General features: G+C 34.2%; 1 protein-coding gene and 2 long non-coding RNA genes across 3 annotated transcripts; all 3 read left to right on the top strand.

Annotated features, from left to right (window-relative positions):
- The first annotated feature begins 145 nt into the window (after nt 1-145).
- On the top strand, nt 146-1910 carry LOC131624634 (uncharacterized). The gene is made up of 2 exons (XR_009290635.1): nt 146-530; nt 1592-1910. It is a non-coding gene; the product is annotated as an uncharacterized LOC131624634 (long non-coding RNA).
- Nucleotides 1911-10063: 8153 nt separating this feature from the next.
- On the top strand, nt 10064-11828 carry LOC131624633 (uncharacterized). Its single transcript, XR_009290634.1, has 2 exons — nt 10064-10448; nt 11510-11828. It is a non-coding gene; the product is annotated as an uncharacterized LOC131624633 (long non-coding RNA).
- An 11750-nt stretch (nt 11829-23578) lies between these two features.
- LOC131624631 (protein neprosin-like) lies at nt 23579-26064 on the top strand. The gene is made up of 7 exons (XM_058895575.1): nt 23579-23738; nt 23834-23920; nt 24008-24190; nt 24309-24473; nt 24632-24685; nt 25036-25173; nt 25643-26064. Exons 1-7 carry the CDS (start codon nt 23580-23582, stop codon nt 26009-26011), a joined length of 1155 nt encoding a protein of 384 aa, XP_058751558.1. The 5' UTR covers nt 23579; the 3' UTR covers nt 26012-26064.
- The last annotated feature ends 1622 nt before the right edge of the window (nt 26065-27686 follow it).

The raw sequence follows: 27686 nt of genomic DNA, 5'->3' as shown, positions 1-27686 counted from the left end.
TCGTGGCAGGCCCAAAGAGTTATTGTGTGATCCATAACATTTCATTATCAGATTTTGATTAAATTTTATTAGAAAAACAGAAATTAACATGTAATTAATAAAAATAAATTGCAATTGAGAATTGGGAATTAGGGTATTGAAAGTGACGATCCCAATCCCACTCTCTCAGATTCTCTCTTCTCACTCTCGCTCTGCTTGCGAACGGCGCACCTCCGACGGAGATCACCGGCGCGCCACCGTGAACCTACACGAGGTCTCATCTTCCTCGCTCGTCTCTCCTATCTTGCAACTCGGTTGTCAGCTTAACCACAAACCTAACTCACAATACTCTACCAAAATTCAAAATCAAAACTGAATTGAAATGGAACCTGGAGTAGCAGAACGAGGAAGATTAGAGAATTCCGGAGGAGCTTCCCAATCGGAGTTGACAAAAGATCGAAGCTTTCGATTATAGTTGATACGCAATAGGAGTTTTCAATCAGAGTCGACGCAAAATAAACGCGGGCACGGAGGAGAAGATGATGATTCAGGTAATGCTCCTTTCTTCGTTTTTTAGATTCCTCGGTTTCTTCTTCTTCTACTTTCTGTTCTTCTATTTTCTTTGATTTTTCTGTTGAACTATTTTGTTATTGTGCGTGAGATTGAGGAATGAAGGTGGCAGAGAGTTGTGATTGAAGGTTCAGAAAGTTGGTGGAGATGAAGTTATGGAGATGGTGAGGTTGCAGAGAGACTGAAGTGTGAACTGAGATAACGTGTGATGTGGCTGATCCTGGAGAAATGGTGAAGATGATTGGATGATGATTCAATGGAGTTTTTCTCTGAAAATGAGGGAGAAAGCTCTCAGATTTTGGATGATTTTGGTGAATTGTGGATAAAAAAACCATGAAATGAGAGGGAGAGTGGTTTATATGGTTGCTGAAGGAGAGAAAGCAGTTAGAGATGAAGAGATGTGAGCCCTTAGATTGAGGGAGGAAGTTATGAGATCAAGGGTGAGATTTAGGCGGTTATGAGTTGTTGTGAGTTTGTTAATTTCTGTTACGTCAGTTATAGGTGGTTACAATTAGGAGAGTTAGCTGTTATGACAGTTATGAATCTGTTATGGGTTGTTATAGGTAAAAGGAATGAGAACAAGTTAGTTTTGGTTGGTTAGAGGAATTTGTTGCAAAAATCGGTTAGAAATGGTTAGAAACAGTTATAGGTTAGTAACAGAACTGTTAGGAAATGGTAGTTGAGGTTAGAAACTGTTAGAGGGCTTGTCAGTAGATCTGTCATGCTAGTAATTTCTTTTGAGATTAGTTAAATACAGGGCTGTTTTTGGGTTGGTTTTATGAACTGTATAAACTTGGGTTTTGAATCCAATGGAATGTTAGATGATGAGATATATGTATGACAATGTGTATGGAACTGTTTTCCTTTTCTCTCTTTCGGTTCTGGACTAGTTTTGGAATGTGAACTTGATGTGGATATAGCTGAATGTTTGAATGTTTGGATTGATATAAACTGAACTGCACATGAATGCCTTGGATTATTCTCAAGACTGAGCTGATTTGTTTTTCTGTATTGAACTGAATGGTTTATGGTTGTGGTGCAGGCTTAAGCAATTGGAACCATGGAGAAAAAGAGTGGATTCTCTCTAATGCATCATACTTCCAGCCAGAATCATAGGACTTTTTGACTTGAAGGCTTTGAGAGAGAGTTTAGGATTAGTTTGACTCAGTCAACTAGTTGACCAAAAGTCATCGGTTGACCATGAGTCCACTGTGAGTCAAGTGTATTTTTGTGTTTGAAAATGTAATTCCACTAGTGTAGAGTACTCTTGAATTTGTAATGATAATTGTAATTGGATGAATGTATAGACACTTGAATTTTCCCTCTACTGGTTAAATTTAAATTTCCAAATCTTTTCACTTTGTCTTTAATTGCCAACTTGGATGAACCACAATATCAGTTGAAAATCTGTCAAAAGATTAAGGTAACCTTCGGTCGAGAATTAATTTGGATGATTTGGTCGACATAAAGTCAACCTCCCATGGTTGACTTTGTTGACCAGAAGTCCACCCTTAATCAACTGGATATTTTGTAATATTTCTTCTATAGCGCTTCACTGAGAGGTTCAAACAAACAATAACTAAACCAAGATGAATTGTAACACAAGCAAACCCAACAAAACCCTAATCAAACGAGAATCACTACACGTTAGCATCTTGATTCAAATCCCTTGAATTGACGACAGTCCTTTGTATCAAGTCTTGATTACTTAGTAGGTATAACCATAAAGAGATACAATCATCAATTTAATGTAAATACCAAATACAAGTCAGCCTTAATTACAATATCCTCGAGTATATAAATAGGACCTTGACTTTTCAATATCCTTGATCCCATGTCAATGTTATTGATTAAATGAATGCCTGAGTGTCAGATGATCTAATGGATGTATGTAAATGAATGTGAAACTTTAAGCCAGTTAGAAGCAAAAAATTAGGTGGGCAAATTTTGGGGTGCAACAGCTGCCCCTATTTAATCATCTTAAACCTGAAGGAGAGATTGGCGTTAGCCTTTCGAGCATTCAAGGTAGAAGAAGATTAAATATCAAAAGAACCTGAAAATTTGCCTGATGAGAGATGTGATCCACTGGGGAGGAAATGGTGTCAAATCCACTGAGGAAGATTGTATCAACTCTGGGTTGAACAAATTAACTTTGGGTTAGAGATGAAATAGAACTCAACTCTGGGTCGAAGAAGAAAGGTGGGTCGACTCTGGGTCGGAGAATAAAGGGAAGTCAACTCGAGGTTGAATAAGAGTTCAACATCAACTCTGGATTGAGAAAGAAAGGGAAATCAGTATTAGTGGGACAAGATATAGGCATCAACTCTGGGTTGAGAAAGAAGGAAAGAAAATCAACTCTGGGTTGAAAACAAGAGATAGACATCAACTCTGGGTTGAGAGAAAGAAGGATTAGAAATAATCGTCAACTCTGGGTTGAGTGGGAACAGACAAAAGATAACCGTCAACTCTGGGTTGAGTGGGAAAAAGGAATCAACAAGGGATGATTGTCAACTCTGGGTTGAGAAGAAAATAAAGAAAGAAAACCGTCAACTCTGAGTTGAGGAAAAAAATCAGGAAAGAAGACTGTCAACTCTGGGTTGAGTAGGAGAGGTAAGAGATAACTATCAACTCTGGGTTGAAAGGGAAAAGAAACAAGACAACCATCAACTCTGGGTTGAGTGGGAAAAAGGATAAGGGATCAACTCTGGGTTGAATAAAAGATAACTGTCAACTCTGGGTTGAGTAGGAGAAAGACAAGAATCAACTCTGGGTTGAAATAAAAGGTGACCGTCAACTCTGGGTGAGTGGGAAAGAAACAAGACAACCATCAACTCTGGGTTGAGTGGGAAAAAGATAAGCATCAACTCTGGGTTGAATAAAAGACAAACATCAACTCTGGGTTGAATAAAAGGTGACCGTCAACTCTGAGTGAGATAAAAGACAAACATCGATTCTGGATCGAGAAGGGAAAGAAGGGCATCAACTCTGGGTCGAAGATAAGATGAGGATATCAACTCTGGGTTGAGAGAAGGAAAGAAGAACAATTAGGGATGATCGTCAACTCTGGGTTGAGAAGAAAATAAAGAAAGAAAACCGTCAACTCTGGGTTGAATAAAGGTGACCGTCAACTCTGGGTGAGTGGGAAAAGAATCACTTCTGGATTGAATAAAAGTCAAACATCAACTCTGGGTTGAATGGAAAAAGATAGGAATCAACTCTGAGTTGAACAAAAGATAAGCATCAACTCTGGGTTGAGTAAAAGGTGACCGTCAACTCTGGGTGAGTGGGAAAGATATAATTAACTCGGGGTCAAAAGATGAAAGGAAAGTCAACTCTGGGTTGAACACAAAAAACACCAACTTTGGGTTGAAAGGAGATGAACATGATTGACTTTAGGAGATGACACCACAATGATAACTCTGAGTGCCCCAGTGGAATATCAATTGATTGCTTGTAGAGAACCCATCTGATGAGTAACTTGGCTTATGCTTCACATGCAAATGTTTGATTTATTTGTGCACTTCTGGAAATGCGATGCAAGGGATTCTATATGCAGTGTACTGATGGATTGTTCAGGGTTTCTGCCTTGACGTGGAATAGATTAAGTGGAGTTCTGAACTCTGCTTGATTCAAGATAGGGTGGATGCCCCTGATTTGTTGATGATCGGATCATGTGGGAGAAATGATAATGAGAATGCAATGATATGCATGATGTATGTATGATTATGAATGGGATGATTGTCTCCAAGATACCAGGAGTGGATGGAGTATGCCCTTGTGGAAGGTCATTGCTTGAAGGATAGAACTTGCGAAGGTGAGGTGTTTAGTTTGACTCCTCGACACTTGTCTTGATATCTGACACTTGCTTGGGGATGAAAGATGGAATTGTCACTAGCTTGCCCCAGCTTGTATGATCTCTTGAGAAAGAACTTTGATATGCTTGAATCATGGAGATTTGTAATGGTCTGCCCCAGTGTTGATTTTGAAATGAATGCCCCAGATTGAAAGGAACTCTTCCACCAGATGGATGCTTCAGGTATTTGCTTTGTGGATGACCAACCTTTGCCTTTGTAAGACTACTCGGTGGAATTTCAATGTTGAACTTTCCTTGGTATCAAGTACTTACTTTCAAGTTAGAGACAATTCTGTTTTGAAAAGGATAATGAGAATGCAATGCACATGTTAATCTCAAAGAAAAGTTTTATTTGTCAAAATGTTGCAATAATACTAACACAAATGACACAGCAACAATAGGAGTCAGTTTGACATGATTTTACAGTTTGTATGCTTTCGGAACGAACCCTGCTTCAATTAGGACTTTTGAGGGTTGTAACGTGGCCGGGTTCACGGTTTGAGAAACAAAGGATAAAGGCTCAAGTTCTACTTAACCCACCCCTTCTTCGTGATGTTCTCCAGTCCTATGTTCAGCTAGTTCGACACGAGTATTCGCCTTTCAGGAAGGATTGTGATGGATGAGGATCCTTTATGGCTCTGATGGAGGTGGCAGCCACCCTTTGATGCTTTCGTTGATGGTCATAACAACTTGTCCCTTAGAGGATTTCTGTTCTTTTGCTTTTGACTTTTGCTTTCCCTAACTTTTGCCTGGACAGAAAGTTTCTTTTGACTTTGATTTTTGTTGTCCAGCGGGATATGCCCCAATTTTTGCCTAAGTCATTTGCTTAAAAGCTTTTCTTTTTTCTTTTGACTTAGCGGGCTATTGTTTCTTTCTTTTTTCTTTTGATCATGGTTCATAACTTTCTTTTTTCATTCTTTTTGTCTCGTTCGGGAACAAGTTGTATGACTTTGATGATTGACTTGTTGAAAAAGTTGTGACTGCCTTTTTCTCAATGAATGAGAGACATCCATTGTGGATTGTGCTCTTCTTCTTTGTTGTGAGAGATAGAATATGATCGATCCTCTGATGGAATACCTGAAAGTCGAGCGCTCGGTCGCACTAACTGAAGACTACCCTTCCCCTGGTTGATATTGAGGGTTTTGAATTTTTTTGAAAAGAAACTACTACTCCTTAGGCTCAAAGGGGTTGACGAAGGTTTCACTCCCTTATAACTCCGGTGTTTAGGAATTGAAACAATGCCTGTACATCGTCAGCAGGATCTTTGTTCCAAAAGCATACAGTTATTAGTTCATGTGTTTTTTGATTTTCATCATTCTCCTTTTTTAGTTGCTTAAGACAAATGAGTGAAGTATCAATGAACATAATGACAAAGATGAAATGGTTTGAGAAAAACATGTATATTACATTATTTTTATTTATTCAAACAGAATGGGTTTCTTACAATGAGAAGTACTTGATAACAACAAAAGTAATACAATTGAAAATACTAAAGAAATCTATACAATGGCAAGCTTGGCCTTATTCTAATGCAAATGAAATGTTCTCTGACAAACATAAAGTCTTCATGGTCCACTGGTGGAAGCTCCATTGTGAGGTGGCATGGGATTATTGACCACATTAGGTGCCACAGGTGTGAATGTAATCTCCTTTGCATCAAGCAGATCCTGAACCTTGTCTTTGAGAACTCTGCACTCTTCAGTGGTGTGACCAGATCCTCCAGAGTGGAATTCACACTTGGCATTAATCTTGTAATTTGGAGGGAGAGGATCAGGAGGAGGCCTCGCTTCAGCTAATTGAATCAGTTTTTGATCAAGTAAGGCGGCGAGAAGTTGGCTATAGGACATTGGCACACGATCATATACCCTTTTTGGCCTATTCTGTCTCTGTTGACCCTGTCTCTGTTGATAACCTTGTTGTTGGAAACCTTGTTGTTGTTGTTGGACATATTGTTGATAAGGGACCCAAGGTTGTTGACCAACAGGTGCCACATAAGCTTGAGGGGCGGTGGCGGCCACTTGATAGCAAGGAGCTTGATCTTGAGCATAGGTGGCACTGGTCTCGCCTTCTTTCTTCTTGACAAAGTTACCCTGAGGTTTCTTGTACCCATATTGGTTTGTAGCAGCAGCATTGGCGGGATTCTGGATCTTACCCATTTTCAAGCCATTCTCAATTCTTTCACCAATCCTGACTAGATCGGAGAAACCAGAAGAAACACTACCAACCATTCTCTCATAGTAATGTCCTTGAAGAGTGTTCATGAACATGTCAACCAGTTCGGATTCAGAAAGTGGTGGATTAACTTGAGCACCCATTTCTCTCCACCTTTGGGCATATTCTTTGAATGTCTCATTGGTCTTTTGTGCTTGATTCTGAAGTTGCAACCTAGTCGGTGCCATGTCGATGTTGTACTGGTATTGCTTGAGAAAGGCATCATACAAATCCTTCCAAGATCGGATCCTATTACGCTCCAGATTCATATACCAGTTCAGAGATGCCCCAGACAAGCTATCTTGAAAGCAATGGATGAGCAATGGTTCATTGTGAATGTGAGAAGCCATCTTACGACAATACATGATGATATGGCTCTTCGGACAGCTCAAACCCTTGTACTTCTGGAAGTCGGGAGTCTTGAACTTAGGAGGGACAACCAGATTAGGAACTAGACACATATCCTCAGCATCCATCCCATATGCACTGAATCCTTCAATGGCTCGAATTCTTTCCTCAAGAATCTTATACTTCTCAGCAGATTTCTCAACGGGTCGAGCTCTTTCAGCGGTTGGTATTGTTTGCATTTCTGGATTAGCAAACTGAGTACCACAGAAAGCAGGAATAGGAATCTCTGTTTGAGAAGGTGGAGTAGGAAATGGGAAAACAGGCCCATTCGTGGTTGGCACTCCAGAGGTTAAGGGCATGGACCCTCCTTGGTTTGAAGCTCCAAGAGTATCAGCAGTCATGAAGCTAAATGGCATTCCAAGAGTAGCATTAGTCCTTGCTTGGAACTCAAATGGAGTAGAAGAAGGTGGCACGACCTCAAGTTGGCTAGCAGCAGCTTGGTTACCAACAACGGGAATCTCTTGTGTAGCAGGAACCCTTTCAGTTCGCAAGGCTTGGATAGCTTCCAGGATAGCATCAACCTTAGTTTTCATTTGATCCATCTCTTCTCTAATGGCAGCTTGATCTTGTTCGTAATTCTCCATGATTCTTCTTCTGTGAGCTCTTGTCAGATATCGGTGTGGAGGAATCGTCTTGACTGATCTGATGGAGAGGAAAAGTGGTAAGAGTATTGGTAACCATGGATGCACATGCATGTATGCAAAAATGTTAATGAAGATGCAAATGTATCATAAATCAGGATCAAGGATCAAGGCCTCTTGGACAACGACTTCTCATGGTCAATAAGATATGGTCGAATCCTCCAGATTCAGAGGTTCGACGTTGCTTTCTGGATAAACAGCTTGTGCATAAGTCAAAGATGGTCGAACCCTCCAGATTCAGAGGTTCGACGTTGATTCTGATAGATAACTGATGTAGAACTTCTGTATAAGTCAAATGTCCCAGGATCAAAGGTTCGACGTCTTTTATTGAATAGCAGAAATCCGGGTATGATGGAGGTCAAGTTTCCTGTCCCACCCCAATCTCACGGGTATGTAGTCTAGACACGGACAAGTGGTCCCTAATGGTCACTAGGGTCTACAGTTCCCATGGGGTACAAAGTGTTTGAGGCAGCAAGGGTGCCAGACACAGTGTTCCATGAAAGAACCTCGCCCAGTTGTGGTACCCCATGTTGAACTCGATCGTAGCAAGGGCCACGGGAGTCAACATGAGCATCCACGCTAATCCTATGTGTCACTGGCCTGGGTAGTGGGCCTTTTACCTCACAAAAAACCCCACCTGCAAAACAGAACAGAAGACCCCAAGGAACACAAAATATAATCCATATGCATGGTGTGCAAACAGAAATAAACATGATATGCAGGCAAAGAATAAGCATGCAAACATATATACAAGGTATATACATAAAACAAGTAAACACCCATTAATAAACAAACAAACGCAGGCTAGGATCGACTCACTAAGGATGGACCAGCAACAGGTCTAGCAACATCCCCAGCAGAGTCGCCAGCTGTCGCACGCTCGCGAAAAAAGAACAGAGTCGCCACCAATATATTTATCCCATAAGGGAAAGGAATATCAGAAAACTTGAAATAAGGATAAGAGAAGGTCTTGCGACCAGAGATAGGGTACGGAAGTCGGTTACGCAAGGGGAAGGTACTAGCACCCCTCGCGCCCATCGTACTCGATGGTATCCACCTATGTTTGTTTCTATCTAAAGGGTGTATAAATCTAAAGCTTAATTACTAAGGGAATGCATGCCAAAGAAAGAAAAAGAAACACGGGGAAAATAAGGTTTTTAAATAGTTGTGCTCGCTTAGGCCCCGCGACCTAATGCCTACGTATCCTTTTCAGGAATCAGAGCGCCGTAGTTCGGCTCTTTATTTTGTTTGTTTTTGTGTTTTTTAGTGGACGAAGTTACATTCGCACTCCGCTGCTCGACCTCTGGAGTCTTAAGCTGGGAATGGAGCGGAAATAACGTGTCCGATTAAAGAATGCCTCGGAGGCGAGATGAAGAAGAGATTTTGAACGTTTCGAGTGGAACCCTAAAGCAAGGGAGACTCGAGTTGCTCTTTGGTTTGTTTTTTAGAAATTGGGAACTTACGCTCGAATGGTTCCCTAAAGCAAGGGAGATCCAAGCACTCGAACGTTCCCTAAAGCAAGGGGCGTTCAAGCTTCCATTCCCTTTTTAAGAATTTTCACTTTTTTATTAGTGTTTTTTAAGTGTTTTCTTTGTATTTTTTATGGGAAATTAAGTCAAGTATTTGTTAAGTGTTTTAAAGTTGAAAAGGAAAAGAAACTAGCCTAAGAAAAACTAGCCTAAGTATGAAGGGAATTTCTACCTAATGTTATCATGGTTTCTACCTAAGGTTAGGAATAAAAGAACATGAAAATATAAGCATAAGCGGAGATCGAAATCACAAGTAAAAATACAAGTAAGTAACGATACAAAAATTAGTGTAAAATGGCTAACATAAACACTTGAAAATATGGTGCAAGACATGAAAGTGAACGATGCAAAATAGTACAAAAATCGAATTTAAAGAACTATTATTTTGTTGATTTTTTATGACAAAGTACATGATTTTAATCAAGCAAAAAGAAATGAAATAAAAGCCTAAAACTATTATTTTCTTACACACATTTTTATATGTTAAAAATTATGCTAAAGGCCTAAAATGATGGTAGAAAATTAGTGATTCTATCATTAAAGAGAAGTGGCAAAAATATAATAAAATCTAGACAAAAAGATGGAAACAGGGGGTGCATACTGAACTTATGGTGTGAAGAACAGTAAGGCGCACAGGCCCAAAGGGGAGAGCCCAGGAAAGCGTTTTTTAGTTTTGTTCAGCAAAAATGATGTCATGGGCCAAGGGGGGTGTGCGAACAGCAGCTGTTCGTGGCAGGCCCAAAGAGTTATTGTGTGATCCATAACATTTCATTATCAGATTTTGATTAAATTTTATTAGAAAAACAGAAATTAACATGTAATTAATAAAAATAAATTGCAATTGAGAATTGGGAATTAGGGTATTGAAAGTGACGATCCCAATCCCACTCTCTCAGATTCTCTCTTCTCACTCTCGCTCTGCTTGCGAACGGCGCACCTCCGACGGAGATCACCGGCGCGCCACCGTGAACCTACACGAGGTCTCATCTTCCTCGCTCGTCTCTCCTATCTTGCAACTCGGTTGTCAGCTTAACCACAAACCTAACTCACAATACTCTACCAAAATTCAAAATCAAAACTGAATTGAAATGGAACCTGGAGTAGTAGAACGAGGAAGATTAGAGAATTCCGGAGGAGCTTCCCAATCGGAGTTGACAAAAGATCGAAGCTTTCGATTATAGTTGATACGCAATAGGAGTTTTCAATCAGAGTCGACGCAAAATAAACGCGGGCACGGAGGAGAAGATGATGATTCAGGTAATGCTCCTTTCTTCGTTTTTTAGATTCCTCGGTTTCTTCTTCTTCTACTTTCTGTTCTTCTATTTTCTTTGATTTTTCTGTTGAACTATTTTGTTATTGTGCGTGAGATTGAGGAATGAAGGTGGCAGAGAGTTGTGATTGAAGGTTCAGAAAGTTGGTGGAGATGAAGTTATGGAGATGGTGAGGTTGCAGAGAGACTGAAGTGTGAACTGAGATAACGTGTGGTGTGGCTGATCCTGGAGAAATGGTGAAGATGATTGGATGATGATTCAATGGAGTTTTTCTCTGAAAATGAGGGAGAAAGCTCTCAGATTTTGGATGATTTTGGTGAATTGTGGATAAAAAAACCATGAAATGAGAGGGAGAGTGGTTTATATGGTTGCTGAAGGAGAGAAAGCAGTTAGAGATGAAGAGATGTGAGCCCTTAGATTGAGGGAGGAAGTTATGAGATCAAGGGTGAGATTTAGGCGGTTATGAGTTGTTGTGAGTTTGTTAATTTCTGTTACGTCAGTTATAGGTGGTTACAATTAGGAGAGTTAGCTGTTATGACAGTTATGAATCTGTTATGGGTTGTTATAGGTAAAAGGAATGAGAACAAGTTAGTTTTGGTTGGTTAGAGGAATTTGTTGCAAAAATCGGTTAGAAATGGTTAGAAACAGTTATAGGTTAGTAACAGAACTGTTAGGAAATGGTAGTTGAGGTTAGAAACTGTTAGAGGGCTTGTCAGTAGATCTGTCATGCTAGTAATTTCTTTTGAGATTAGTTAAATACAGGGCTGTTTTTGGGTTGGTTTTATGAACTGTATAAACTTGGGTTTTGAATCCAATGGAATGTTAGATGATGAGATATATGTATGACAATGTGTATGGAACTGTTTTCCTTTTCTCTCTTTCGGTTCTGGACTAGTTTTGGAATGTGAACTTGATGTGGATATAGCTGAATGTTTGAATGTTTGGATTGATATAAACTGAACTGCACATGAATGCCTTGGATTATTCTCAAGACTGAGCTGATTTGTTTTTCTGTATTGAACTGAATGGTTTATGGTTGTGGTGCAGGCTTAAGCAATTGGAACCATGGAGAAAAAGAGTGGATTCTCTCTAATGCATCATACTTCCAGCCAGAATCATAGGACTTTTTGACTTGAAGGCTTTGAGAGAGAGTTTAGGATTAGTTTGACTCAGTCAACTAGTTGACCAAAAGTCATCGGTTGACCATGAGTCCACTGTGAGTCAAGTGTATTTTTGTGTTTGAAAATGTAATTCCACTAGTGTAGAGTACTCTTGAATTTGTAATGATAATTGTAATTGGATGAATGTATAGACACTTGAATTTTCCCTCTACTGGTTAAATTTAAATTTCCAAATCTTTTCACTTTGTCTTTAATTGCCAACTTGGATGAACCACAATATCAGTTGAAAATCTGTCAAAAGATTAAGGTAACCTTCGGTCGAGAATTAATTTGGATGATTTGGTCGACATAAAGTCAACCTCCCATGGTTGACTTTGTTGACCAGAAGTCCACCCTTAATCAACTGGATATTTTGTAATATTTCTTCTATAGCGCTTCACTGAGAGGTTCAAACAAACAATAACTAAACCAAGATGAATTGTAACACAAGCAAACCCAACAAAACCCTAATCAAACGAGAATCACTACACGTTAGCATCTTGATTCAAATCCCTTGAATTGACGACAGTCCTTTGTATCAAGTCTTGATTACTTAGTAGGTATAACCATAAAGAGATACAATCATCAATTTAATGTAAATACCAAATACAAGTCAGCCTTAATTACAATATCCTCGAGTATATAAATAGGACCTTGACTTTTCAATATCCTTGATCCCATGTCAATGTTATTGATTAAATGAATGCCTGAGTGTCAGATGATCTAATGGATGTATGTAAATGAATGTGAAACTTTAAGCCAGTTAGAAGCAAAAAATTAGGTGGGCAAATTTTGGGGTGCAACACATGAGGCCAAATATTTTGGTACATTCAAGTCTGAATAGCTTTCATATATATGTGTGATGGATTTAGGTTAACAAAACAAGATCACATCTCTTTGAATATTGAACTGAAAGTTGATTGGAAACATGATTTTAAAGTTTCTATTCTTGAGCCAAATCCAATCTTTTTCAAACAATTAACTCTTGCACGAAGTTGATAGTGAATATTGGAAACAAATCAAATCCTTTCAATTTTTTTCAAAATATTTGATTTAAATCCATGATTTTAATGAATAAAAATTCAAATAAAATCAAATATCCATCATTTTTTCGTGGCTTTCAGATTGGAGCTTCTAGATAACTTGTATAGCAAGATTGGATCTTAAAGTCATGGGCCTATTTGCAAAAAAAAAAAAGTCATTTGGAAGCCTTTTATTTCACATTTCTTCCCCTAAAATGATCAAAATTTGACAAGGCATATCTCCCTCAGTTTTTAAGATATGGAGGAGTTCTAGGACTTTTTGGAAACCTCAAGATGTCCTCTACAAGCCACTTTGGAAGCTTTTTTTCATTTGAAGATTTTATCTTGATGATATGGGCTTTGACAAAAAACTGCTTTTGGTTGACTTTCAAAAAGGACCTATAATCTTTTGATCCATATCTCTCAAATGAAGCATTTTTAGGCTTGGCATGTGAGAAATAAAGTTGTATAGAATTCAGTTTAATTTAAAATTAGCTTTGGATGGGAAATTTATGATGTTCCATGTGAAAGTTATGGCTGATCAAAGTTCAGGTGACTTTAGGTAAAAAAACCCTAATTTGGAAACTTTAGGTTTTGTTGATTTTTGAACTTTCCTTGATGAATCATGATCAATCCCCAATCAAATGATGAATGATACTTAAAAATAAGGTTGTTGACAAAAAATCAAGAATTTTGACTGTGCTTTGACCACAGTTGACTTTTAGGTCAAACTAGTCGATTGTTGACTTTCTGAGCAAATGACTGGGCAATCCTTGGAATTGAAGCTTGTACTTTTCCATAGAGATATTTTGAAACATCATAAGCCATATGAAATCCATTGGATACTTTGATTCATTGATTTTCTTTAGAGAATTCAAAACCCTAATTCATTGAGCCATTGTTTAGGAGAGTGTGTCTTTGAGTCTGTGATATTCAAATGAACTTGAGTATAAAATATGGTGGAAAAATTTTGGGGTATGACACTTTCACATAAGCTATAACTTAGATGCCTTAATATGATAAATTCTTAAAAGAAATTCTTTCAAACAAAAAAGAAACTCGAGGATAACGAAACCGTAATGCTTACCGCAGAATGTAACGCCATTTTTCAAAATAACATGCCTCCCAAACTAAAAGATCCTGGTAGTTTCATCATACCTTGTGTAATAGGAAAGAATATTATAGATAAATCCTTATGAGATTTAGGATCTAGTGTTAGTTTGATGCCACTTTCAACCTGTAAGAAACTAAACTTAGGTGAGCTTAAATCAACAAGAATGTCTCTTCAACTAGCTGACCGTTCAGTTAAATACCTCGTAGGAATGTTGGAAAATATCCTTGTGCGAGTAGGTCAATTCTACATCCCAACTGATTTCATCATCATGAATATTCAAGAAGATTCTAACATCCCAATCATATTAGGAAGACCATTCTTAGCAACTGCTGGTGCAATAATAGACATTAAACGAGGAAAACTAACCTTCGAAGTAGGAGAAGAAAAGATTGAATATATTCTATCTCACTTCTTAAAAGCACCCGCAATTGATGACACCTGCTATTTCATGGATATCACTGACGAACGCGTCAGAGAAGCAAAAACGGAACCACTCGAAAAATCCTGGAATCCTAGAAATCCCTATAATCGAAACACTCGACGATAACACGCAAGAAGAAAACCAAAACCTAAATTTAAACGTATTGTAATACGGTGAACTGACTTTTAAAGAAAATGTGCGGATAGCAAGAGTCGCCACCGACTTTTATTTTATCCAATTATAGAAAGGCTAAAAGAACATGAAAGACCTTTGAAAAGAGATTGAGTTCGGGGGGTAGGTTATACAAAGGGAAGGTGTAAGGCACCCTTTGCATCCATGGTTATCCATGGGCTCTTAATTGCTTAGCTCACTTGTTTGTTTGAATTGTTTGAAGTGTCGTGTGTGAATAGTAAAAAGATTTCGTTAAGGACTTTAGCTTGTAAATAAGCGTAGCCTTGTTTGAAAGTATTTGTCAGGAGGTGTGAAAAGTATTTTGAAAGTTTGATTTGAGTATGAGCAAGCAATTAAGAACTACCTACCCTAAGATTGTCTTTCGTGTTCTTTAAGTCTTTCGGGCGAGAGAGTCTATCCATACCATGAGAAGGCAGGAAGTCTTTCAATTGGATGTTGAAAGGGTCATCGAGTAATCGTTCGCCATAAAACTGTCCCTTGCCATAAAGAGGGCAGGTAGTCTAAGGGAAGGATAGAATAGTCACTTTAACCTTTAGGCAGCAGGCGAGGATACCTTAACAATGGGGACAAATAATCAATTACCGAGGCAACATCGAGGGACAAAAGTTATGATGAATGAACTGAGGGCAACATTTGCTTTAGGTATCCTCGGAATCGAGGGACTTGACTATTTTAAAGGCAGCAATATTAAGGCAACAAGGCAACAATATAACGCAACAAGAGGGATTACCCTAAAGGTGTGTGGGTGCAACAATCACGTGGTTAATTCAGATATTTATCTTATAATTAGTTATCCTAATTCTGTTAAAGGCTTGCACTCCCTAAGATTACTAACCACGCAGTTTAAAGTTGCAGAAATTAAAGGCAGAAAAATAAAAATCCTAGCTATTACAATAAACACCTGCGGGAACGGGGGAAATTAAAACAGAAAATAATAAATATGAATAATTAACTTAATTATTTCATCTTGAGCCTTAATCTTCCTCGGATCCTCGAACCCTTGATTGATTCTGATCATCTGAGAATTAACCGGAAAACGAAATGGGTGAGTGTAGGAGAGATTCATCGACATTTGAAAATATATCCTAATTTATGTTACAAGGCAAAATAAAAATTAAAATAATATTTAAACAAAAAAAAAGAGCCAAAAACTTAGCTTTTTTATTGAAGGCGCGTAATCGGAGAATCTTGATATTAACCCTAAAGAATCGAACATACAGAAGAGAAGTGTTAGTGCATTTAACATTCATTAAATATAGTACAAACCCTATATTATTCCCAAAAGGCAAATAAATGGGGTTGAGCAAACCCTAAAAGGTTAATGAGATCGAAAGTTTGACTAAATATAACAAATGATTAAAATAACATAAGGTTAATCCTGATTATTAATTAATTAAAAGTGTATTCGAATTTTAATATATATATATAGAAAAACAATTATTGGATTTTCGACTAAAAAATAAATAATTAAAATAAAACATTACTTGATTAATTTAAACCTTTTTTAGAAAAAAAATAACTAACATATAAAAAAAAAGAAAGAAATAAGTAAATGAAAAGAGATTATGTAATTAAATAAATAAATAAAAAAGAAGTTTAGAAAACTTAGCTTCGGATCCAGTAGAGTGGCGTCCTTGAGGGTTCATGATGGAAGTTCACGCTGGGGCCTTTAGATCTTGATTTGAGAAGATCCAATGGCTGGGATGTGAAGGTCTATAATGAGCGCGCATTGGCTCCACTGAATGGGATCTGCGAACAATCATTAACAGAAAAATAATTGTCAGCACTGGGGTTCGAACCCCCTTCCTTACAATTAGCGTTACCTGCGTTTGCCATGTGAGCCAGTATGATCAGTCGTTAATTATATGCAGGGGATAAAACTAATACAAAATTTTATTGATAACTGGAAAATTCAAAGTGACTGGCGCTTGGGTCCCACAGACAGCTCATATGGCCGATGGTTGTTGGAGAGAGAACCCCAAGAACATTGACTGGCCAATCACGTACAGGGAGAGAATCTGAATTTTTTGACCCACAAATCATGACGCGCCACGCAATGGTCAGCAATTCCAATGGCCACTATTCATCATCTTCTTTAATTTACCTGCGATTTCTCCTTCGGAATTACCTATGCAGTTACTTGCGGATTTTTCCGCAGATACCTCTTCTTTTTGGCTGCGATTTGAGAACATGTATCTACACGATGCCACGATCAGTTTAACAACCCAGATCGTCTAGGAACTTTGTTTGGGACTCCATGAGGCCATCGTTTTGCCTTGAAACGCCCCCTACACATGAGTTCGAAGCTTTACAACTTCGAAACCCTAGCCATGGCACTTCGCATTCAGGCCGTCAAAACTTGCAAGCAGGAGTTTGAACCTGTTCTAAGGGATCTCAGGGACTCGTCCACGTTATTAGTTCCTATTGCAACACACTAAAAACCAGCATACGATTCATAGAAAAAATACATGCGAAAGAAAATTCATACATGGAGTATTTTAGCATGCTGCATCCATGGTTATGGATCTATACTTACCCATACTTACCTCGAAAGTGGAATGAAGCTCTTGCTTGTCCCTGAATTCTCCTCCAACCAAGAGTGCATGTGTGCCCTATTTTCTTGTATCTTTAAGGGTTTGAAACCCTAATGTTTGCTTTTCTTTTTTTCGTTCTCCCCTGGCTGCAATGTTTGTGTGAATATATATGAGTAGATTAGGGTTAGTAACTTAGGAAAGAATCCATAATTGGCATGAGCAAATATTTGATTGAGAAATCATGCAAAAACATGCTATTTTGGCTTAAATTATATCTTTTTCTCTCTCCACGAAATCCCCATGATTTGATCACCATGTAGTTCTCAATATTTGATAGAAATATAATTCCATTCAAATCTTTGATTATTTTCATTATTTTATTCAAATTAAATTGAATTTAAGTGATTAAATTCAAATATAAAAATAAATAAGAATAATAAAATGAATGTAAGGGCCAATGGGTCATGGATGGGCTTAAGATGATGTTAGAACAAAAAGAAATCAAGCCCACTTAGAAGAAGAATCATTTTGGACCATATTTCTTTTTGTACACCTCTTGAAAATTGCTCGACTTGCACATCTTGTAACTTTCTCAATTTTCCATATTTTTTAGTGTTCTTGGACTTTTTTAGAAAGCTTGAAGAGTCCTCTAACCAGAATTTTTGGTCTCATGTCAAAATCTTTCTTGATGCTCAATATATGTCCTTTTGAAAAAATTGACTTTTGGTTGACTTTTCAAAAGACCTATAATGTTTTGACTTGTATCTCTTTAGCGGAAGAATTTCTTGACCACGGGCCCAACATAAAAGTTGTAGACAATTGAATTTCCTTGAGAATGAGCTTTGGTTGGGTGATTTCTGAGAAAGTATGAGAGAGATATGATCAGTCAAAGTTGGGTTGACTTTCTCCTTAAAACCCTGATTTAGTAACTTATCCTTTTGTGGATTTTTGACCTTTACTTGATGAATCATGACCACCCCTCGATCAAATGATGAATGACACTTCAAAAATGAGAATGTTGACAAAAAATCAGGAACTTTGACTGTGATTTGACCATAGTTTGACTTTTAGGTCAACCAGTGGATTATTGATTATTCGGGTCATTGAGTGAACAATCTTTTGAATCGGGGCTTGAAACTTGGCATGGAGGTTCTTTGAATCGTATGAGAGGCCATGGGATGTCTTTGAGCCATTGATTCAGTGATTTTCCCTTAGAATAACAAAACCCTAATTTCTGAGCCTTGTTTAGGAGAGTGTGTCTTGGAATTTTGCATCTTGATTCGAACTTGGGTAGGAGAAATAGTATGGGCAAATTTTGGGGTATGACACGTATGTTTAGCATTAACACCTGATCCTACACCTGCTCCTAGTAAACTGACTGACGAACTCAAAACACTTCCTAAGAATCTAAGATATGAATTCTTAGACGCCGAACTTGAACGACCTGTAATAATCAATGCTGAATTAGGACCTATCGAAACCGAAAAATTGTTAGAAGTCCTAAGGAAATATCCAACAGCTTTAGGGTATAAGATATCTGATCTCAAAGGAATCAACACCTCTGTTTGTATGCATCGGATTATGCTTGAGGAAGACTCAAAAACCTCTAGAGAACACCAGAGGAGACTTAACCCGATTATGAGCGAAGTGGTTATTAAGGAAGTTTTAAAACTTTTAGAAGCTGGAATAATATACCCCATATCCGATAGTAAATGGGTTAGCCCAGTCCATGTAGTACCTAAAAAAGGAGGAGTCACGGTGATAAAAAATGAGAAAGGAGAAACTATAACCAAAAGAGTTGAATCTGGTTAGCGAATGTGCATAAATTATTGAAAACTAAATAAAGCCACTCGTAAAGACCATTTTCCCTTTCCATTCATAGATCAAATGTTAGAACGCTTAGCTAGACATTCTCACTTCAGTTACTTAGATGGTTACTCTGGTTTCTTCCAAATCCCAATCCACCCTAATGACCAAGAGAAAACAACTTTCACCTGTCCATTTGGAACCTTTGCCTACCAACGAATGCCATTCGGATTATGTAACGCACCTGCGACATTTCAAAGATGTATGATGGCAATATTCGCCGATTTCCTAGATAATATTATGGAAGTCTTTATGGACGACTTCTCCGTATGTGGACAAAGTTTCGAGGGATGTCTTGCAAATTTAGAAAAAGTTCTAGAACATTGTGTGAAGGTTAATTTAGTCTTAAATTGGGAAAAATGTCACTTTATGGTACAAGAAGGGATTGTGCTAGGACATATCGTGTCAAATAGAGGAATTGAAGTAGATAGAGCTAAAATAGAAGTTATTGAAAATCTTTAACCTCCAAAGACCGGGAGAGAGATACGAAGTTTCTTAGGACACGCTGGTTTTTACCGACGCTTCATCAAAGACTTCTCGAAGATAACTAAACCATTTATTGAACTACTAATGAAAGACGCCGATTTCGTATTTGATGAAAAGTGTTTAGAAGTCTTCAAAACCCTTAAGGAAGCATTAATCTCCGCACCCATTATGCAACCCCCTGATTGGACTGAACCATTCGAAATAATGTGTGACGCGAGTGATTACGCTGTAGGCGCTGTCCTAGGTCAACGAAAGGATAAAAAACTTCACGTCATTTACTATGCAAGTAGAACTATGGACAAAGCTCAAATGAATTACGCTACAACCAAAAAAGAGCTTTTAGCTGTAGTATTTGCCTTAGGTAAATTCAGCTCATATCTAGTAGGAGCTAAAATAATCATATACACCGACCACGCCGTTATTAGGTACTTATTAACTAAAAAGGATGCTAAACCGAGACTCTTAAGATGGATCTTACTGTTGCAAGAATTCGATTTAGAAATTAAAGACAAAAATGGAACAGAAAACGTCGTAGCATACCACCTTTCTCGTTTAAAAAACCTACCCGAATCTGTACCTATTAACGACGATTTTCCTTACGATAAGCTTATAGCTCAATTAGAAACAAATGCTTCCGATGAACCTGTCGCAACCACCTTTGCCATGACCATTACACCTCGGCATGCGGACTTCGTAAATTATCTAGCCGCTGGTGTACTTCCTCCTGTTTTAAGTTACCAACAGAAGAAGAAATTCTCCATGACCTAAAACAATACTATTGGGACGACCCTCTTCTTTTAAAGAGAGGCCCCAATGGAATCTTTATACGTTGCGTACCCGAGGAAGAAATAGGAAGCATAATAACGCACTGCCATTCAGCCCCTTATGGAGGTCATGCAAGCACGTCTAAAACCTGTGCAAAGATCCTCCAGTCTGGACTCTATTGGCCTAACCTGTGGAAAGATGTTCACTTTGTCGTTACAAACTGTGATAGATGTCAACGAACTGGAAACATCTCGAGACAAGACGAAATGCCCCAAAAAGGCATTCTAGAAGTAGAAATATTTGACGTCTGGGGAATAGATTTTATGGGTCCCTTTCCATCATCATTTGGCAATAAATACATCCTTGTAGCTGTCGATTACGTTTCAAAATGGATAGAAGCTATTGCTTCTCCAACAAACGACTGCATCAATACAATACCATACATGTGCGAAAAATGCCCTTAACAAAATCAAATAATGTTGGAAAAAATAAAATAAAAATATGGACAAATAGTTGAAACATTAAAGTACCTAAATTATTTTTTTACATGCAAACAAAATCAAATTTGAAGCTAAAATAAAGAGGAAACAAAAATTTCCCTACTACTGAATGAGGGTGCATGGAAGTAAAATGAAATGAACTAGATTAAGAAGATGAAGTAGAAGGGAGATCTATGATGCTTCCATGTGAGATGTAAGGTATTCAAGAGCTAGCATTCATGGTGGAGATGAAGAATGTAGCAATCAGGGCCGGCCCAATCAACACAGAGGCCCCGTTCTAATTTTGAAAATGGACCCAAATTTAAAATATAAATACAATTATAATAATTAAAAAACACACATAAAAATTATATTTATGTATTAATTAATAATATATTTAATTAAAATTATTTTGAATTTTGATCTATCTCAATTTTTGTATGTATTAAATTTTTATTATAGCATTTTTTGATTTATTGAATTTTTATCATAACATTTTATTTATTTCAATTAATATTTATGGAAAAAAAATTGGACCTTCTAAAATTTTGGGCCCCTAAAATTTGGGGCCCTGTGCTGTAGCACTTCTTGCACATGCACGGGGCCGGCCCTGGTAGCAATAGAATGGAGAGATCTTGAGGAAAATAAAGAATGCGATCTTTGGTTTTTCTTCAGAAAATGAGAGAATTTTTCGATCTAGAAATGGTAATGGATCCATTTAGTTATGAGCATGAGAATCCGTTTATAGTGATGATTAGAAGTAGTTAAGGGTGGAGATTTGGATCAAACGTTCTTTAAGGCTATGTTTGGGAGTTTGGAGGGGAGGGGAGGGGAAGGCTTCCCAAAACGAATTTTTAAAAAAATATAGAGAAATATTTGACATTTTTTGAAAAAATGATTTTGTTTAGAATGATAAAAGAGTCATAATCATTACAAAATTTTTAACTTTCAAAATAGTATAACAACCTAAAAGATATTTGGAAAATTTATATAAGCCCTTCAAAACCCTCCAAAACCCTCCTTCAATACAATTTTTGAGTTCCCCCATTTTATGGGGTTTTTGGTGTTATGAATAAAACCAAACCCTCCAAAACCCTCCTACTCAAAATCCTTTTATTCTTTTCACCCAATTCTTCTTATTTTTTAAAGCCCTCCCCTCCCCTTCCCTCCAAACTCCCAAACATAGCCTAAGAGTTTGTAACATATGAGTATATCTTGATGCATGGTGATCCAAATGATATGATCTTGCTGTCAAATGATAGATGGAAAAAAATGAACAACTTTGATGTTAGAATCAAGTTGAATTGAAGTTTGGAACATCCCATATAATTTGACCTCAAAGTCATGCCCTTGAACAGACCTAAACACTTGAAAAAACATTTTAAGTTATTTGGCCAATTAACCAACTTTATATCATGATTTAGCTCCCTCTTAAGGAAAGCTTTTTGGCTCAAATTTCATGCTATGATATAGTACTATGCATCCTCTTCAATTATAGACCCTAAGTGTTAAAAATGCATACCATAAAAGATTGTTTAAAAAATTATACCAGAAAATATTATTAATACACCTCTTCTGGCTTCAAATAATAAATCATTTTACATAAAACAAAATCTTGATGGAATAATAATATTTAATTTTTATTATACATTTAATTTTTTCTATAAAATACTAAACTTTGTTTTTGGTCCATATAAAATAAAAGGACATGTTTTGGTCTATAAAAAACTATTATGCAAGTTATTTTAGTCTCTAATGTTAAACTAATGTGTATTTTTTATTGATTATTTTATAAACATGTTTAGAAAATTTTAAAAAGTTCCTTGAAAAAAACAAATCAAAATTTGATTTATAAGTCGATATTTTCACTACTTCTGTCATAATCTTTTGAAATTTAAAAAATTCATATTTAATTCTTCTTATTTTAAAAAATTCTAAAATTTGATAAATAAATATTCAAATTATTCTAAACATATGTGAAAAAAATTATTTAAGAAATTAAAGAATAACTAAACAATTTTCAAATTTTTAAAAAATAGCAGGGACTAAAACTGAATATATCTATTTTTAAATAGGGAATAAAAATAAAATTTGAGATATTTATAAAGACGAAAAACATATTTAACCATATATAAACATATATATATATATATATATATATATATATATATATATATATATATATATATATATATATATATATATATATATATATATATATATATATATATATATATATATATAACCTACCATTTTTGTTTTACTTTTTTATTTTATATATTTTGAAATAATCTTTTTCTAGAATAACATTTCCCTGTTTTTATCTATTCAATTTAAAATGTCGTAATATTTCAATTTTAAAAGCACTTACCATCTTCATATTTTGTATTTTTATATACAAAAAGAAAATCAATGTTTCAAATATACTTCACCTTTTTTTAATAAGCCATTTGTCAATTTCATACAAATTAAAAATTTAGATAATTTTGTACGAAGATAAATTATATATAACTATTTTTAAAAAATTCTTCCATGAATTCATATTAATTTTATTTTATCATAAATTCATGAAAGAATTTTTATTTTATCATAAATTCATGAAAGAATTTTTATTTTATCATAAATTCATGAATTTTTTTTAAAAAATAGTTATAATTTATTTTCTCGTATCAAATTATCTATATTGTAAGAAATTGAAAAATAGCTTTTTAAAATAGGTGTAGTTTATTTTAGACATTGAATTTTTTTTATATATAAAACTACAAAATATGTAGATGGTAAGGAAAAGTATTAGGGAAATATTATGACTTTTTCCATTGGATAGATAAAAATAGGGAAATGATTATAGGAAAAGATAATTTAAAAAGTATAAGGAAAAGTATAAAAGAAAGGCAGGTTATAATTAAGAATCATTTATCACAAAAAATAAAAAATAATTTATTCAATTAATATCATTGACCTCATTTATTTTATCTTGATTAAATTATTATATTGTTTTATTTGTTTTTCAACATCTACCTATAAATAGGCATGATACTAAACTCAGATCTAATATAATTAAGTCTTTGCTAAAATAGAATGTCAAAAATGATCAATATATTATTTTTGGTTATCTGTTTGGTGACAATTATTATTGGGCACAAAGATAATGGTATGCCAAATGGGTTGAAAGAAGAAGATTTGGAACTAGAGAGACAACTAAACATCCTTAACAAGTCTCCTATAAAGAGTATTCATGTATTTACACATAATTTATGAGTGGTTTATATTGGTTTAATTTGATCCATCTTTCTAACAATTTTGTTTTTAATTCATTTTTATGATTTTTATAGACAAAGTCAGGATACATAGTTGATTGTGTTGATATTAACAAACAACCAGCTTTTGATCATCCTTTACTAAAAAATCACAAATTGCAGGTAAAATAATTTAATACTATTACTTTTAAATTTTTGTATTACTTAATACAACTTTTTCTATGTTCATTTTTGTGTTTATGGTGGCAGAGAAAACCAAATTTTGAAAAGAATATATTTCAAAATTCATCAATCAAGCCTAAATTTATACTTGAGAAATTTAGGTGTCCTCAAGAAACGGTTCCTATTCGGAGGACAACGAAAAATGATTTAATTCAAGGAAAATTATTATTCAATGGTCAAAATATAACTCAAAATGGTGCGATCAATCTTGTAAGTTTTCTTATATAAATAATTATATTTTTAATTTCCTAATTTATTGGTATAATCAACATATATTATCTTTATTTTATAAATATTTTATTAATATGTAAATCTATTGAAATTGTAGTTTGCTCGTATCTATCTTTCAATAGCGGGTTCTCCTTATTATGGAGTTAGTGGAAGTACTAGTATTTGGACTCCAAAAGTTTATAAAGGTCAATCAAGTGCAGCTTCTTTATATGTTCGAAGGGGAGGGGGAAATGATCTTAATAAAATCTCGCTCGGATGGCATGTGAGTTTAAATTTATTTCATAATTCTAATTTTTGTTTATTCTAAGAAATATGTCTGTATATATAAAATATGTCTGTATATATAGATATAAACTTTATCTTTAAATGAATTTGAAGACTTATGAATTATTTTCTAATTTATTTCATATTTGATGTTAGGCATTTCCAGAATTATATAATGACGACCAAACACATTTGTTTGTATTTTGGACGGTAAGTCAGATTTATATATTAATTTAATACATTATTAGTACATAAATTATTTTACATAAGTGATCATTTTTATACTCATCACAAACATTTGAGTAATGTATCTTAAACTAATTATCTAACATCATTTTATGTTATTATGTATTATTATTTATGAAATAGTTTAAGTTTTAGATGTTTTTAGAATAACTATACCAAACTTTTTGAAATTGGTAATTTTTAGAATGCTCCTTTCACATAAATTGTGTTATGAATAATTTTATTATGGTTAATATTTCTTTTTTTTTAATCTCAATTTATATGTAATTTTGTTAGAAAATCAAAATACTAAATGCGATATTAAAAAATTACAGTCAGGTAAGAATGGATGCTTTAATATGCTATGCAAGGGTTTCATTCAGGTTGACAAATCATACACATTTGGTGCGCGTATATCTAGAACATCTACATATGGCGGACAGATAATAGAAGCGCCACTTCAAATTTCACAGGTAAACTAATTTCTTTACGTATTTAAATTTAAAATAAAATTTAATGAACATGCACTGACAATATAAAATAACTTTAAAATATAAAAAAAAATTGGCAGAATACATTAATAAACAAACAATCCACCATGTCATCTAAATAATTTTAAAATATAAAAATAATTTGGCAGAATACATCATATAATTGGTTTACATTGTGAAAAAATTGTTTTACATTGCCCATACATCTCTTGTTTTCTCTTTAAAATATTTAAATTATGTAACGTCAAAAAATATATTTAAAATTTTATTGCTATCAAGTGGTAAAGTTCAAAGAGATGTTATACAAATTATTTTATATATATATATATATATATATATATATATATATATATATATAATATTAAATGATATTATACTCTTTTAGTTTAATCATCTACTTTTGAGTTATTACAATTCTAGTAGTAAAATCTTATAATGTTGCGGTCTTCAGGATAAGGTAGGTAATTGGTGGTTAAGAGTGATGAATAAGGATATTGGATACTTTCCTGCGGCTTTATTCTCCTCATTGAATGGAGCTGAAGAAGTGGGATTTGGTGGATATACTGTAACTCCTGTTGGTACTAATAGTCCCACAATGGGTTCAGGACACAAACCTGATAGTGACTTCACTCATGCAACTTATTTTAGGTTTGTAAAATTTTTGGATAAAATTGGAAACCATTTTGATCCTAAAGAATTTATGGTAGAAAGTTATAATGATGCTCCTAATTGCTATGGAATTACGAATTATGAAAATAAAAAAAGAAAACAAGGATATTCTCTTCAATTTGGAGGACCAGGTGGTAAATGTAATACTTAAATATAGTGAACAAGTTTCTAAGTAATAAAGATTTCTAATAATATGTGGATAAATATGATTTGCCTTTTTTAATTATATATTTTTAAAAATATTAAATTTAAAAGTTTTTAAGAGGTTTTATCATTTAATAATAAAAAATAATATACCTCATTTATTTGAAAATAAAAAAATAAAAAAAATCACTATTTTATAAAGTAGTAATAAAATATAGGATAATACTTTGAAGAAATCTTTGACTTATCTACAATTTTAATATTCAAATTAATATAAAAAATTATTATTTGTGTGTAAATATTTTTTATTTATTAAAGGTGGTCTATATTACATATTTGTTTAGTTGTTTATTACTCCCTCCGTTTTTTATTATAAGTCGTTTTAGACTTATAATAATTATTGTATGAAAATGAGAAATTATGAAGGTTTTTACAAAATTATCTTTCATTAATGACATGTTGAAGATAAATTTATATAATTGAAAGGAGAGAGAATAATAAATATTTAAGGATATAATAGGAAAAGTAGCATTAACTATTCATTGGAATTGTAAAGCGACTTATATTTAAATACAATATTTTTTCCAAAACGACTTATAATAAAAAACGGAGGGAGTATCACTTAAGAAAAGACACATACCGAGTGTACCATGTATTCTAAAAGAATTTTAAAAAATACATATTGTTTAAGAAAAACAATTATTTTAATTTTTAATATTTTGAATACACACATCTACTTAATATAAATGTAAAGAAGTCATGATGTCAACCCTAGCCACATGTCATCTTTACAACAATCTAAACCACATGTCATCTTTACAACAATATAAACCACATGTCATCATGAGAATAAAACCTTACTTATTCAAACATAATAATAATAATAATAGTAATAAAATAGTAATAATAAAAATAATAATAATATTAAACCATCAATATTAATAAAATAATAATATAATATTTATCTAAAAAAATGATATAAATAAATAACAACAATAATAATAATAAAATATCCATCTAGCACTATAAAAAAACATTATTTATAAATATTATATTTTTTATCTATTATGCAATAATTGAAAATAAAAAATCTAAATAAAATTTTAATAAATATGTATTATAAGAATATATAAAATAAAAAATGTACTTAATACAAATTTAAGGTTCAATTTTTTGATTCATTGAACAATTAATGTATTATATTTAAATACAATTTTTTTTTCTAAAACGACTTATAATAAAAAACAGAGGGAGTATCACTTAAGAAAAAACACATACCGAGTGTACCAGATATTCTATAAGAATTTTAAAAAATACATATTGTTTAAGAAAAACAATTATTTTAATTTTTAATATTTTGAATACACACATCTATCTACTTAATATAAATGTAAAGAAGTCTTGATAGCAACCCTAGCCACATGTCATCTTTACAACAATCTAAACCACATGTCATCTTTACAACAATATAAACCACATGTCATCATGAGAATAAAACCTTACTTATTCAAACATAATAATAATAATAATAATAATAATAATAATAATAATAATAATAATAATAAAATATTAATAATAAAAATAATAATAATAATATTAAACCATCAATATTAATAAAATAATAATATAATATTTATCTAAAAAAATGACATAAATAAATAACAACAATAATAATAATATTA

This window comes from Vicia villosa, unplaced genomic scaffold, assembly GCF_029867415.1.
Source record: "Vicia villosa cultivar HV-30 ecotype Madison, WI unplaced genomic scaffold, Vvil1.0 ctg.000146F_1_1, whole genome shotgun sequence".
Taxonomy (NCBI): domain Eukaryota; kingdom Viridiplantae; phylum Streptophyta; class Magnoliopsida; order Fabales; family Fabaceae; genus Vicia; species Vicia villosa.
This window is presented reverse-complemented; position numbering and strand designations above follow the sequence as displayed.